Below are 15463 nucleotides of genomic sequence, written 5' to 3'. Positions count from 1 at the left end.
AGTGCTTTTGTGCACACATTAGCAAGACCTCAATGCAAAATTTAAGTACATACCTAACATTAAGGCGGTTGAATTTAGACATTTGCTTAAATATCTGGTTAAATCTTAGTCATGCCGATTACATAACTTGAAAGAGATTTTTTGATGTTCTTCAATAGGTGACCAGAACTAAAACGGGAGATCTGAAATTTATGGAAGAGGCAGAAGAGGAGTAAGAATTCCCTCTGTTCCAAAACCAAATCAAAATTAAGCCTTTACGTTTCCATGTTCAATTTACTTTTTTTTACTCTTTCATTTGCTTTCCTTTCCTTCATGTGAACAAACCGCACTTTCAATCTACATGGCAGGAATGACAGAAATGTTATCCAGCCTTTCAAAAACACATGTAAAATCATGACTAAAGGTAATGTTACTGCTGACAGATTGTAATTTTCAGTGCCCCTACCAAGACCTGTCTTTATTCACTTTCCTGCGATGGCTTAGTGCTTCCTCTGTTTGGTAAAATATAAAAACCATATTACTCCTAAAATTTCTGTCCTTGCTCTCTTTAACCTATCAGGCTATGGGGAATTAGTCCTTCATGAAGACACAGGGCTTGTTTTATTTTAACTGGACAAGTATGTTAGAGTAAGCTAATGCCTTCAGTTCCCATCTGTTGCTTGCAAGCCTTTCAGAAGAGTAGAGGAAGGAAGCCTTGTTGAATATAGCTTCTGTTTTGGTATGGTTTGTTTGTTTGTTTTAAGTGCATCAGGTTGTATCCAGACAGCTGGTGCATAAAAGAGATCAGTTAACCAAAAAGACGCCGAGCAGGTCAGTTACAGAACAGAAAATCTGTCAAATTTTTGTGTCAGGAAGTGACGTGCAATATTCACTTAGCATATTGTAATAGCTAATTATTCTCTGTACTGCTTATAGTATCACTATTATCCAGTTGGGACAAAGGGGAGAGCAAGCTGGATAAGAGGGAAGAAAAAAAAAATGAAATATCTTCAGTTTTTTATTAAATATCTGTAATTTAAAAGGCAGTAGTCAAAAGTGCCTGGTCATCACTGCTTTCTGATATGCATAAACATCTGGGAAGTCCACATGAGTAGTAAAGATAACAAGAACCAGGTCTGCTACTCTTCTCTGCTAAATTAAAGAGGGGTTAAAAAAATAATTTGCAACAATACTGTACAATTCAAACACAAAACCTTCAGTATTAATACACTGCCCACACACAGTCAGAACAAGCCTCAGCCTTGATCCAAAAGGAGGGAGCAGTTGTACCAAAGTCAGTCCCATTGGTAAGGCTTCAGTTGTCTTAGCCCCATGGATAAATGTGCATATGCCTATACAGGTCAAGAATCAGGATTCCTTGCTAAGTCACTATAAGACTCTTTCATAGTGCAGAATTCCTAGTCACCTGAAATTAATTATACTATTTAATTTCATGTTAGGACTAATTTGTGTCAGAGATGTTTATGCCTTTACATGTTACGTATTTTCACTTACTCTATCTGTGTTGATAACTAGTAAAAGTGAGTTTGACAGCTTCTTTGAGAAGATTACCTAGAGGGCATGTGAAGAAGAAAAGTATAATAAATATTAGGCTTTTCTGTGCATGTGTGTGTACCATGTAAGCACACACCTGCTGTAATTATGTGTTTTGCTTTTAGACAAAATAGCGCATGATTGAAGAATGAGCAGAATAGGATGTTATTCAGTCTTTAAAAAAAATCTCTCGACAAAACTAAAATATTTATAGTCATTTTCTCATGTGCCTCTCATGAACACAGCAGAAGACAATTGTTGTTTGTGCAACCTCTCAGATAGGTGTCTATAATTGACTTTCTCCATGAGCATGCCTCTTTCAACCTTACTTCACAGCTTTGAGATAACTTTACAGATAAAGATCAAAGACTCTTTGCCTTGAGTTGACGGCATGGTGTCTCAGGTTACCACCTCCAGCTCTAAACTGCCTCTTCTCCCACCAAGAGAGGCATTGCAGGGGGTGGGTAATGACAACCAAAAGGTGGAGATGACCAGCAGCAACTGAAGCAGTCTATCTGATCGCACCCCAAGAATTGAGCTATGTCTGTATACCTTGTACACACACCAGCTGCCACCCAGCCAGCTGATGCCAGTCTGCACTTCCTTCCAAGGAAATTACTCTCTCACTGTTCCAGGTAGCACTGTGTCTGTGCATGTGGAGTTCTGAAGTACCTGAAGGAGGCCTAAAGAGCTGAAATAGATGCTTTCTGTACTTGGGAATCTCCTTTTGCTTTCTGCTGAGCTACCAGAAGGAGGTGAAAGGGGAGAATTGTTTTATGCAATTAATTGTGTTGGTTTAGACAAACAAAACTAGTAAGTAATACAAACTACATCTTACAAAACTCTCACTCAGCTCACTGAGATCTGTAATCTTTCACAAAGACCATGCCGGGAATGATATGTTGCTGGAAGCCTACTGTATGTAGTTTGAGAATATAGTGCAAGGTAAGAGCTTCAAGCTTTTCAAAATCTCAAGTGGTACTTCTGCAAATCTGCTTCTAGGTGAGCAAGTTTTCCCCCCAGCAAGCAGGATTCTTCCCCATTGTTCAGAAACAATAACTTTCTTTCTTAATTTTGTCACCCTGTGCATCTGTTTATAAACTAAAAGCTAGTGGAAACACAAAATATAGAGCAGCTGGGCAGACCATGGTGGAATAATTGAGCTGTGGGAGCAGTAAAGGTTGGGGCTGGGTGTGCTGTTCCTTCTCAAGTTTCACATTTTCATTTATTTTTTTTTAAATAACAAGGGTAGGTGTAGTAGTTTTCCTTTTTTTTGTTTATTTTTGTTTTTCATCTTGTAATAACTTAGCCTTTGTTCTACAAATTCCATTATATTCTTCTAAGCTTTCTATTTTATTTTTTTGTGGATTCTTTCTGTAAAACTTTTTAGCCAAAGCTTAAAATGTTAAAGCAAGGAGGTGTGTTGGGAATGTTTTTTTGTTGTTGTTTTTTCCTTTAAGTTTAAGCTTGTACCTACTAAATCCCATTCTTCCACATTTCTAATGCGAAGCATTTGAATTTGCCTGGAAAAGAAGAAATAAATATTTTTTTGGCTTTACTTGATCTGTTATGCAGCTTTCCTCAAGGCAAAGATAGGGATGCATCCAAAATGAACCTTTTCTTGCTTGAAGTAACTGGAGGTAGTAACTATCTTCAGAAAAAGAGGCTTTCTAGACACAGAACTATGGAGTGTATTGTCAGTGAGAAACAGCTGTACCCAAAATGGCATAAGAACTTAACCCAGAGTGCAGCCTGACTGATTTAAAATGTGATTTAAAAATATATATATTATTTTGAAGCCAGTTCAACTTTATCCATTAAAAATCTGAGTTTAGGAGGAGAAAGAATATGCAGGTCAATTAATATTGAATGTATTGATAGTGCTTAAAGCTTCCTTTACAGATCTTCTGTCTGAATATATCCTGTTCAAAATTCTGCCCCTTTTCAACTAAAGGAACTTTTCCCAGAGTGCAGATAGGGATTTCTCAAGAGGCACAACTTGATAATTCAGACAGCCTTGTAAGTGCCAGGAATTTAAGAAGGTATAATTCTAGTCCTCCAGATAAACAGAAGTATGCTCATAATATAGAAGACTTCCTGTGAACCATTTAAAACTGGTTTTGTTTAGCTGCCACTCCCTACTGACACTGCAGTCAGCCCTGTTTCCAGAATCATCATCAGCACCACTCCCAATTTCAAGTGCACGCGTCTGTGCTCACAGCCAGATGCACTAAAGCAGCAGTGCCCACTCTTCCCATCCAGGAGGCTCTGTAACGTTTTCATACAGCAGAGCGCTGTCCTTTGCTATGGGCCTTCCCTCACCACAAAACAAAGCAAACTGTACAGATTACTGACAGTGTGTGCGTGCTGGAGGTTCAAAATACTGGATTCACTGCACACAAAGATGAAGCTTACTCTCGGTTCCCAGCAGCATGGGGAGTTCATTAATGCTCTGAACCACCTACCCTCTCCTCTCAGGTCTCTCTGGGAGAAGGCTGACAAAATCCCAGCGTCTTCATCTTTTCCTGAGCACACATCATGGAAATGAACAGGAAAACACAAGGCAGACTTAGGCCTGCCTAAATGTCTCCCGTATACTGCAGGGTGACACACGTCTTGGTCAGGGTTAGCTCTGTGCACAAGCAAAGGGTTCACTAAAGAGATATTTCTGAAGGTGTAGATTATCCTCATGGTCTTTCTAAATACATTATGTATATATGCAGAAACGTGAAGATGTTAAAAATACTAATAGTTAAAATCTCTCAAAAATTCATCGAACTGATGGGAGAATTACTCATTACGCAGAACTGTCTGAAATTAAGACAAACTCCTTTTTCTCATGCCAGTGGGCACTATATCTCATCTCACATCTCATTTGTTCTTTGGGTTGTTTATACTTTCTTCTATTATTTTAAGCTTGGAAAGCTTTTGTGGGATAGCTTATATGCAAGAGCATCAGAAGCTTCCATCTGATTTCCAAGTATGTGGATGTGTCACAGGCCAGGCCTATCCATTGCCCTTCACTTCACATACATTCTTCATGTGCTGAGCTGTGACCAGATCAAAGAGAGGGTGGTTTTGTTTCATTTTATTTTATCTCAAGGCAGCTCTGAGCTCAAGGCAGTCCTTGAACACAGGTAGGTGTTTTGTGACACAGCAAGTCCTTTCAGGATGTATTGTATTTGCAGTGGTAAGCCTTTCTGGCTTCCTTTACATATGTATCACAACTAGTGACTCCTTTTTCACAATGTCAGATAATTCTGAATTGCTGGAGGTCAAATTTGATAAGATAAGAAAAATAGGCAAGAGAGGACTAAAAGCGTCTCCTTTTCTAAAAGTTTATTCCTGGACATAAAAGGAAAATGTCCTTCTTTCCCCTCATCTCCCAGACATACTTTTTATTATGCTAGACTCTTTCTTTCCAAATCTTATCTCCAAGATGGATTGATGTCTACTAAAATAATCTTTTCAGTACTTGCGTTACTTTAGTGAGGTGGGATAAAACTGCATTTAGCACTTCGTGTTTTACTAAGTAGGGAATTCAGAACCAAGAAACCTGAGTTTAATCTCCCAGAGGTTATATTTCATTTAAATCTTGTGCTGATCAGTGACTACCTTTCTAGAATATGGGAATTTGCCTATGTCAAAAGAGTAGAGCAAGTGTAAAGTACAATGTTGGTGGACTTCTCTGAACCCATAAAGCCATGGAGTTTATACCCGTAGGAAAGCACAAAGATGACATGAATAGGCCCAGGCCAGACCAGCTTCTCCCCTGAAGTAACGCTTCAGCTATATTCACAAGGCCCAAACCAGAACAAGAGAATAGGCCAGGTTTATTTCCATACAATTTTGCATATACTTTTTTTTTTTTTCAGCCAGTAGAAAAATCCATTTCTGGTACAAGTAGTTAATTGTTAGGTATTGTTGTCTGCTAACTACTTCATAAATACCTGTTGTTTCACTTGACATCTTTCTACCAACTGCTAATGCTCCTTGTTGGGCTCCAGCAATGAAGATTAAAAAAAAAAAAAAAAACTCTGCCTTCAGTATCCTAACAACCCAAGTGAGCACAGAGCTGTTTGAAGGAGACAAACTAAAATCTGAGAGACTCTATCCAGTAGCTACAATAGAAGGGATTCAGCCAGAAGGGAGTTAGCACCTGTAACAGGCCTGACCTGTCTACTGAACCGTTTGGCTGCCCACCACTGTGAAACCGTAAAATACAGCTTTAAGTGGAGAAAAGTTACAGCTGAAGGATTCATTGAACAGTCTTATTTGTTATTCCTTCTAACAGGTAGAATTTCTAATATATTTCTTAGAAACATAAAACTTTTTAGAAGCACTTAGAGCTGAGACTTCCCAATTTCTCATCTGCATGCTTACTATCAGCAATAACTGCAGAACTTTGAAAAGCTATTGTATGTGCAAGGAGTTCCTGGTCAAAGGGTCTCATCCAGTCATAATTGAATTTGATCTCAAAATAGCTATCTATTGCTGAAAGTGTTTTTTTAAAGATCAACAGTGACACAGGCTACACCTTTATCTGCAAGCCTGATTCTACTTAAAAAAAAAAAAAAAAAAAAACCTCAACCAAAGTTGAATGAAGACTTGGTGCATATAGTTAAGAAACAGCTCTTAACTTTGACCTCTTAATTATCTTTAACTGCAGTGCAAGATAAAGCTAGCATTGCTTCTTAATTTACAGCATTAGCTGACTGAGGGCCTTGAACAAAACGTTGAAGTACCTGTTCATCCCAAGAGAACAACTGGAGAAGAATCACTAGTTGCTAACAAGATCCTGACTCAGAAGTGTTGTGAAGAATTGTAGTTATGTACTTAAGGCACATGTACTTATGTACTTAAGTACATGTACGGTCTACATCAGGCAGTGGTAGACTCCATGTCCTGGATGCTCTCAAGGCTGTTGTTCTGATGAGGCTTACTGTGCCAAGAACTTTTTACTTGGGATATTTTCTTATGTAAAGAAAAGTATTTGAGAAACAGACAAAGTGTTTGAGAACAAGTCGATACGCAGATAGAGGCAAAACAGGTATATGAATGCCCTTCTGTGCTTCACTTTCCTTATTGCTCTGGAATGACCTGCAGGCTTGGGTCAGAGACCCCTAAGATTCCTCTTCAATAACTTTGCTATCTGCCCTTCATATTTTCTACTGTCCCTCTAAAATCACCAGTCAGACAGACGGCTCTGTAAAACTTTCACATGGTAGCCTGTTATATCAGCTTTCATTTCAAGAAATCTCAGCCTTTGTTCACTAACTGACCAGACTGGTTTTTGAAGCTTGTTCTACTTCATCAGCCAAAGGGGATTCCACTTGAGATGGAGATCATCCATGCCTGATGACTTTCTACACTCACCACTATTTTAGTGCATTGGTTACGTTCACAGGCTCGATGCAAGTTAAGTTGTGCAGGGGCAACAAACTAGGTATTGTAGCAACTCATGTGAGAGCTATGTGACTTTCAGAAGTGGAAAAAAAATCACAAATGTGTGTTAGATACTCCCTAATTTATCACACATTTTAGTTACAAAATAAAATGGCTTCAGTAATTTGATTATGCGAAGTTAGAAATGTTCTGGTTTCAGTTCACCTCTATGCGGAAAACCAGCTGATTGTGCCAGTAACAGGACATGCAACTGTCTCCAATATAAATGCCTCTCTTTAAAAATAGAAATATGTATTGAAATGTTCTTTTAAACTTATTCACTGCATGTGGGACAGTAGTTATAGTCTAATTCACCTAAATATGATCAAATTAAAAGCAAAATGTTCTTGGAACTTGTAGTTATAACTTTTGGGGTGGGTTTTATTTTTTTGTTGTTGGTTTATTTTTTCAGAGCCAAGGTGACAATATGAAATAAAATCATTCGTGTGAAAAATGAAACGCTTTTTTTTTTCCAAGTATAGCCATAATTTTACCATTGTGAAGATACATAGAATGTCAGAGATGAGTAATACACGCAATTTACACTTAAATTTTTGGTTTGGGCCCTATTTCTAACAAACAAATATTGGAGGAAAAATAACTGATTCTTATATGCATTTTTAATTAAAGGCTGCCAGGCCTTTTTTGAAAAGGATATAAACACTTGCAAAGAACTATTTTTCACAAACTAGAACTAAAACATTTAAATCTCCTCTCTCTATTCTCTTTTCATTCCTTTTTACTTTTTATTTGTAAGCTCTGTCAGGCCCCATCTGGGGCACAAAACAGAAAGTCAACTGCAGAACATGGCTATCTGTGATATTTCAAACATGACCAGAAGCTAAATTTATGTGGGGGGGGGGGGAAAGACAAAGAAATCCAGAAGATCTTCTAAGATCTTCACCCCCCAGATTTGCATATTTAATTAATTTGGTTAGTTCAGATAATAGTGCAGACTTTTCTCATAGGTATAGTGCGTTATTGCAGGAAATCTCTAAATATTTTTCTGTGCACCTGTGTCTCACACCTATAAGTAATTATAGAAATATATATAAAGTAATAGTATGAGCTTTGAGCAAAAGTTAAAAGATACGCTTGTGATTTGCTTGTCAGTTATTCTCATGATTTTTTTGATCAGTTGAGAATCTAAAAAAAAAAAAAAATAGGTTGAATGGCTTTTTAAGTAAAGTTGTGCAAAGACTGAAGCTCTAGCAATACCCTCTATGTATCAGATACGACCCATGACCTTCACATTTAATTCCAATTTCCTTTGAAAAAATTATTTTAATGTTTGAGAGAGTTCCAATTGCCAATGATGAAGATGGAAGATAGAAAAGCTCTACATGTTACCAAAGCTTCTGCATATTAAGGTTTCTAGTTTAAAGAAAGCTTTAAAAATGGCAAGAAAGCTTTGATGTTTTAACTTGTCTTTGTAAGCAAAGCTTCCAAGATTCTGTTGGTAGCCTGATCTTGCATCAAAGATGAGGTAGGCAAGACTAAAACATAGAATAGCATAGACAATTTATAATGAAGAGTGCAAAATAGAATTTATAAAAGTCCTTTCTGAAACAAATCGTTGCTTCTTTGTTGCTTGAGTTAAAATCTTTGGCTCAGGTCTAATACAAGATACCTTAACTTAAGTGAACAGGAAGAACATAAACGGTGTGAAGAAACTAGAAATATGTATATATTCTATAAGAGTTTCTAGGAAGATTAAGCTTCTAACATGTTTCACTGCAAAATCAGTCTTTTCAATAAGTTATATTGGTTTTCCTGGAATTACCTTGATTTTAGCGATTTATTTATTTATTTTCTAAATGAGAAGGGGGGGTGGAATTATAAACTGCTGACTGAAAAAAAGAATGAGATATTAATTTAAATTGCCTTGATTACAAATAAATTTTTAATGAGGTCAGTGTGGTTGATGAGTTAAAAACAATCTTTGATTCTAGATATCAGTCCATGTAACTCCTGGAGTCCTGAGATTTTTATGGCTCAGAGTCACAGATACTGTCATGTTTTTTCAGATGGCGTAAGCCCAGCAATGTATCATTTTCCCCTCTCCTGTTATAACTTCAAACACTACGGGGATGAGGCACACTGCCCACTTAAGAAATGACTCATGTAAATCAGAAATTAGAGAGTATTCCCATTATAGCTGTGGAATGTTGTAAAGTCAGTTCTGAACAATATGCTAACATTGAAATATTCTAACCTGTTAGTTGATGATGTTCTTTCTTGATGCACTTGCTCTTAGATTGATCATTTAAACTGCACTGAACTGTATTAAGGAGAAGGATAATATAAATGCCAAAGAGCTCTGTTAAAAAGGGACAGAAACTTTGTACAGAAATTATTTTAGCAACTGAAGTACTTATCAAACATACATGAAACATTTTTGATGTGTAAAATACTACTGGAAAGAAAAGAACTGTATATATTTCCTGTATTTTTCTTAATTTATGTAAATGGGTGTTCAACCACATAGTAATTTTAAGGCTGATTTTGTTTAATATATTACAGGAAGCTTCAAAAGATGGTACACGACATCAAGAAAATGAAAGCGGGATAATAAACAAGTTCAAAAAGTAAGTTGAAATACCACTCCTAGTTCTCTCTATTTGGGGAATTTCAGATTAAAGTGCTATAACTTTATACTAGCAGTGATGGGACCATATTATTCTAGAAGGGTGTACTTCAGTGTATGTAAAGAAGTTCAGTCCAAACTGTGACATGCAGAATTATCATCATTATTATGAGTTTCATGAAGTGGCTGCAGAACTGGGCTCCAAAGGGAGGCTGTTTCATAGCACTGAAAATCAGTATTTGGGTGAAATGAGTTTTTGTTGTGTATTTTTGGGATTGATTGTAACTTGTTGTTTGGGTGTGTGCCTTTCTCCTCAAGCCACTATTTAGGCTACCTGCTGCAATTAAGTTTTAATTTGAGCTCCACCTTGAACTAAATGGTCAGACATAACACTTAGAATTGCCATTAAAATGTTAAATCCTCCTGTGTTTCAGTCACATAATACAAAACCCACCGTTACGTAACAACATCCTTACTCCAGTAAGAAGCGCTAACCAGCATAAATATTGATGTCACATGCATAGGAGCATTATCAAATATTCATGTGTTTTTATACATAGAAATTCCAGTAATTCTGCATCCTTGTCAGATGAATACCCTCTTCAATTTCCAGTCAAACATATATTCAGACCAATTAGCTATTTAGCTCACTTTTTCTTCTTCTTAATGCAATAGCTCATTTGCATTGAACTTCCATTTGGATGTGATTTTTCTCATTCAGATGTCTGTCTTCACGTGGGTCACTGGCTACAAAAGTACTGAGAACTTCTAAAAGTTAATTAGTACACAGTATCTACAATGTTTCCACGAAGACTATATTAAATTCTAGAAATAAAGCTCTCGTCCATAAAAGGCAATTCTAAACACTTCTAAAAACGGTTCTTGGAGTGACCATAATGGCTCATTTCAAGGAAAAGAAAAAACAGGATTATAACAAGAGCTACTTCTAGGTATCTGCGAAGCAGTCAGTTACCCTTAGGCCACCTTTGTGGCCTCTTTATCACAGCTCTGCTTCTCTCCACAAGTCCTGGGCAGGCTGGGATTGTATCACCTGGTATATCAGAGATTCTTGAGACTGGTCGCCCATCATTCACCCCACCACCCCTCCCATCTTCTTTCATTCTAGCACTGCTGCAATGTGCAGTGAGTCACAGTCACATGGTTTGTATACTTATTTCCGCATGAGCACAAAAGCACATTTTCCCTTAAAATGACCATCTTTCAACTACTTAGATCTTCAATTTAATCTAAGCATTCTTTTCTTATCAACACAGTGTGTATGTAAAAAGGTCATTGTGTTTAGAGACCCGTCTGCCAAAACCTCATTGTTTCACCCAGGACCTGCTCACAGGAATGGCTTACAGGCTGCCAAGGTTTTTGGTGGTCTTGTTTTCGGTTGGTTGATTTGGTTTGGGGGTGGGATGGGGTTGTGGTTGCTTTATAATAAGGGATGACATTCTAATTCAAAGTAGTAATTTAAGTGTAGTTAGTAACGTTGCAGTAGGTCCAGTGCATATGCCCCAGAGGAAAGCAGATGGCAGAAACAACAACAACAAAAAAAACTTAAGTTTGTAATCTGAGGCAAAAAAAAAATAGTGTTCCATAGTTGCCTGGACATGAATTTTGCTGTTCATCAGTATTTCTCTGACTGTGTGTCCTTCCCAGAGAGTAAGAGGGGAAGGATAGATAGGGAAAAATAACAAGAACTAAATGTAGCTGAAGCTGGGAAGGTCAGAGGTGCCATCGTTAAATGTCAGTTATAAGATAGCTGCCATAATGCTGCAATACTTTGATTCTCTCAAGATAAAAAAAAAAAAAATCCACAAAAAGAGCAGGCTTATAAAAATCTCTTAATGTATGACTAGCACAAAGCTCACATTACCCCTCCTCCAGCTATGAGAATACAAATGTATTCTCATTGAAAATGAGATGTAAAAAAATACATATAATAATCTTTTGAGACCTCTGTGGTGCATCTGAGTCATTAATCTCATCTGCAGTTGTGAAAAACTTTTTTTAAACAGTAATTCTCACATTTGCACATGACTTAAGAACTCAAATCTTTAACCCAGCACATAATGAGACTTGCAATAAAACCATGAGTTGACAATACTGATCAGGATAAATACAACACATACCAAGCTTCGCAGAATTAGAACTGGCTGTATTCCTCTGAATGTGTCCTTTGGGGGCTTTTGATTTGGTTTTAGTATATGTATTTTTCTTAAAGTTATCCAGTTGATCTCTTCCTCCATTTCAGTTATATGATAATTTTATTAAATGTCAAAGACATAAAAACAACTAGAGCAGGAAAAAAATATACTAAAATGTCTTTATGTAGCACAGATTTGGAATTTGTCTATACGCTATACAAAAACATAAATCATTTTGGCTCAAATTCAAACCTCTTATAATTGGAAAAAAAATGTAAAGCAACCAAGTAATGTATTTGCTTATCCCAAGCCCAAAGCTGTCATACGCAACACGGATACTGTAAGCCTCTGTGATTGAAATTGGAAGAACGTTCAATGACTCTTGGAAGACATTTGACTTATCGCTGTTTAAGACCCTTCTAAAATCTGGATTGGCTCTTGATTATGGAGAAAAGTTCCTGCATCAAATGTCTCATTCTCCAAACTAGTTCATCTTCAGGGTGCGGGTGAGGAGGGCTATGTCTCTCATCGCTGTGTCTTAAAGTTTTGTGGAAAGTTGTCTGAGAAGTGGTGGTAACAGAAAACTACAGAGAGTTTCTTTGTTGCTTAAAAGTTCCTGTTTATTCCCCAGTCTGACTCAAAATTTTATGACAGTAGAAGTAAAAATATTGCCCACAGGCTACCATTCACCTGCTTGCCTTTAATAATATGCAAAGCTGTTCACAATACTGCAGTCCCAGTTGCTGTGCAGATCATGATGTCAGATTATTGTATTCAGATGTAGAAGAATCAACAGGGATAGCCAAAGTTGAGTGAACAGTGAGAGAGTGGGAGGTGGTTTCATTTGTTTGTTTGTTTTTGTATTTGTATCTTTGGTAATATAAACCAGGGAAGTAAGAAAGTAATGATAGATTTCACTGTGCAGGATGGATGGCTGCCTATTTGCAACCCACTGTAAAGACATAGCTCTCATCTGGAAATCATAAGCTCCGAGCATCAAGGCTTGTTCAGAGGAATCCTAGTTCTGTTGAAGTCAATGCTAAAACTCATTTCGTACACAACAAATTCAGGATTTCACCATAAAGTTTTTGTATATGATGATCTACTGTATTGAATGAGAAACTAGAAGTTCAGGTCACTCACCCTATTGCAATATCACGTCCTACCAAAACTTCCGTTGGAAAGCCATCAGAAATGGCTAAAATCATGCACCTGTAGTTATTTAACTAACTGCACACAATCCAGGTATGTCCATTTCTTGAAATCACATTTGTTAGATGACCTGAAGAATGGTAAGAAGATGCACCTGCTTTACCCAACTTCTTAGTTGGGTTACTTCAGAGTTTTCTGGTCCATTTTTCTATACCACTTATAACTTGACCAGACACCTCCTTCCACCCATAGCTGTGACAGCTTAGGAGGGATCCATCACTTCCAAAATAGCAGTGACCTATTCCTACACCAATTCACTGTCTGACTTGTTTGTGTCACGTTGCTAGCTTGGGCATTTTAAACAGTAGAGCATTACTGCTCCAGTCCATTTTGATGGAATGGATTAGGAAGTGCTCAGACAATCCTCTGTGGCAGGCATGCTGGGGACAATAACTTCAGGTAGAAGTTATTGTGTCACTAAATGTCTCTTCAACCTGCATTTCTGCAACTAGAAGATATCTGTGATCAAACCCTTGGCAGAGGGAAAAATAGTATTTTATGGACTAAACACTGAGAGAAAAGTACAAAATTGAGTTGTAGCATGGTTAGAAAAAGAAAATGGAAAAGTGGAATACATCATTATAACTATTCTGAAGTAACACCAATTTTAACATGTGGCTAAATAGGATGTTTTAAGTGTCAGTATGTTTATTAATACAATATTCATTGAAGTAAAGATAAATACACCACAGCTATATGCCATTGCACTGCCACAGCACTTTATAAAGAAAATGTGCGAAAGGATAGTAAGAACACTTTAAAAGGAAAAAAAATTTCAAAATTTCAGATTAATTTTACTTTGTACAATCACCAGATACTTTAAAGCTAACAAACTATTCCACTAGGTCACAAGGCTACAGTCTAAGGAAGTGTATCTGTCAGCTGGATTGCACCTGTCTGGAATTCTGCAAAAACTTTCAGCAAAGTTCAATTAATTATCATTTAATTACAAGTGGGATGATCTAGAGCACTAACTGACTCAAACTATAAATGCTCATCTCAGCAAAGATGTCAATATAATTTTTACAAATCCTATTTGAAAAAAAATGGTTTTTAAGAAAGGAATGGGCTCGGTTCAGAGGCTAACAACAGGAGAAGTTAAGGGCTCTTGAAAATGAAGAGATTTTAGCCACTTCTTAAAAGCTGGGGGACTGAGCGGAAACGCTAGCGAAGAAATGCACCTGTAGGATGATTGATTCCTTTAAGTAAATGCTGCTACTACTACATATACTTGGTTACTTTTCTGGCTGTAGCCTGTAAAAACAAGTGCTGTTAGAGCAGAAAACCCAGACCTTTGCTACAGTTTATTTTACAATTCTCTGCATAGTTGTGAGGGAAAAAAAAGTGATATTAGCTTGAAGTATATGATTAATACTTACTGTTCTTATAGGATTCCTTACATGAGTAAAGTTAAATACATGCCTAGATACTTGGCCGGATTAACCTCAGCAAGCTGCAAAGGGGAAATCTCAGAATATATTGGTTTTTTTAAATGAAATAATTTACTCTTCTAAAAATTACTGTGAGCTTTTGTACAGTGCAACCTGTTCTTGTATGAGCAGCATCAGACCTAACTACATAAAATGCCTCAAATGCTACCTGGTTATTTGTTGAAGCTCTTGACATATGTAGTAAGATGTGGTACATTGCTTTTTAAAATCTGTTAACATACTCTCAAAATGTACTTGGATTTTATTGAGACTTTTAGAACCGAAACGTCTCAGAGATATATCAAACTCTCCAGAAAATTACTTATTTTCTATTAAATTTTAGAGAAATACTGGTCCCATTCAAGTCAATGGAAACTTGAATTATTTAATTGTGTTCTATCAGAGCTAGTACAGAGATGCTCCACCATCTGCAGTGCAGAGCTGAGTACCACTAAAATATTTTACTTCAAAATTGTGTTTACTATGATTTTACATAACTCTCTTAAAAGTTGTGTTAGGAAGTCATACTGTTTTCCATTTAAATATCTATGCTCAGTTGGATGGCATTTGATTGTTTCAGTCCTTTGTCATTTGGTTCAGTGGAACAGGACCAAGTCACACTGCAAGCATCTGTGCAGAATTATATCAGTATCTGAAATAGCTAGGTATAAACTCCTTGGCATAGAAATTATGTCTTTTCAGCTTGCATTGTGGTTGCACAGTGGGTAAAATTCTGGCTCTTGCAAAATGAAGCTCCAATTTACTTCAGAAGAGTCTGGATTTCAGTTCTGGCACTCAGTAAATCATTCTGGTACAGTACAAATTATTTTTAAGTGGATTTGAATTTGAGAATAAATAATGTATTTGAGGAGATTCTAACAAATATAGATGTGGCCATGAACGGTTTCAACTCTGTGACAGAAACATGATTTCTTTTCTTCTATTGATATTCAGGTTCCAAAATGAACAAGTGGCCTTAATTTGCAAAACTGGGAAAGATACTTGGGATCGGTATGCTATTTCAGAGCTGCACAATGGCATGATAGGCTGCTTAGACACAGAGCTCTGTTCTGTGCTTTGTATGCTTTCATTGTAACATATTT

At 36.9% G+C, this 15463-nt stretch overlaps 1 protein-coding gene across 1 annotated transcript in view; it reads left to right on the top strand.

Annotated features, from left to right (window-relative positions):
• Nucleotides 1-15463, top strand: part of BLNK (B cell linker) — a 96478-nt gene that overhangs the window by 57518 nt on the left and 23497 nt on the right. The window contains 3 exon segments of the mRNA XM_040563528.1: nt 9502-9530; nt 9533-9566; nt 15315-15375. Coding sequence (XP_040419462.1) covers nt 9502-9530; nt 9533-9566; nt 15315-15375 — 124 coding nt within the window.

Source organism: Cygnus olor, chromosome 7 (assembly GCF_009769625.2).
Source record: "Cygnus olor isolate bCygOlo1 chromosome 7, bCygOlo1.pri.v2, whole genome shotgun sequence".
NCBI classification, from domain to species: Eukaryota; Metazoa; Chordata; class Aves; order Anseriformes; family Anatidae; genus Cygnus; species Cygnus olor.
Note: the sequence above shows the minus strand (reverse complement) of the source record. Positions and strands in the feature narration are given on the sequence as shown.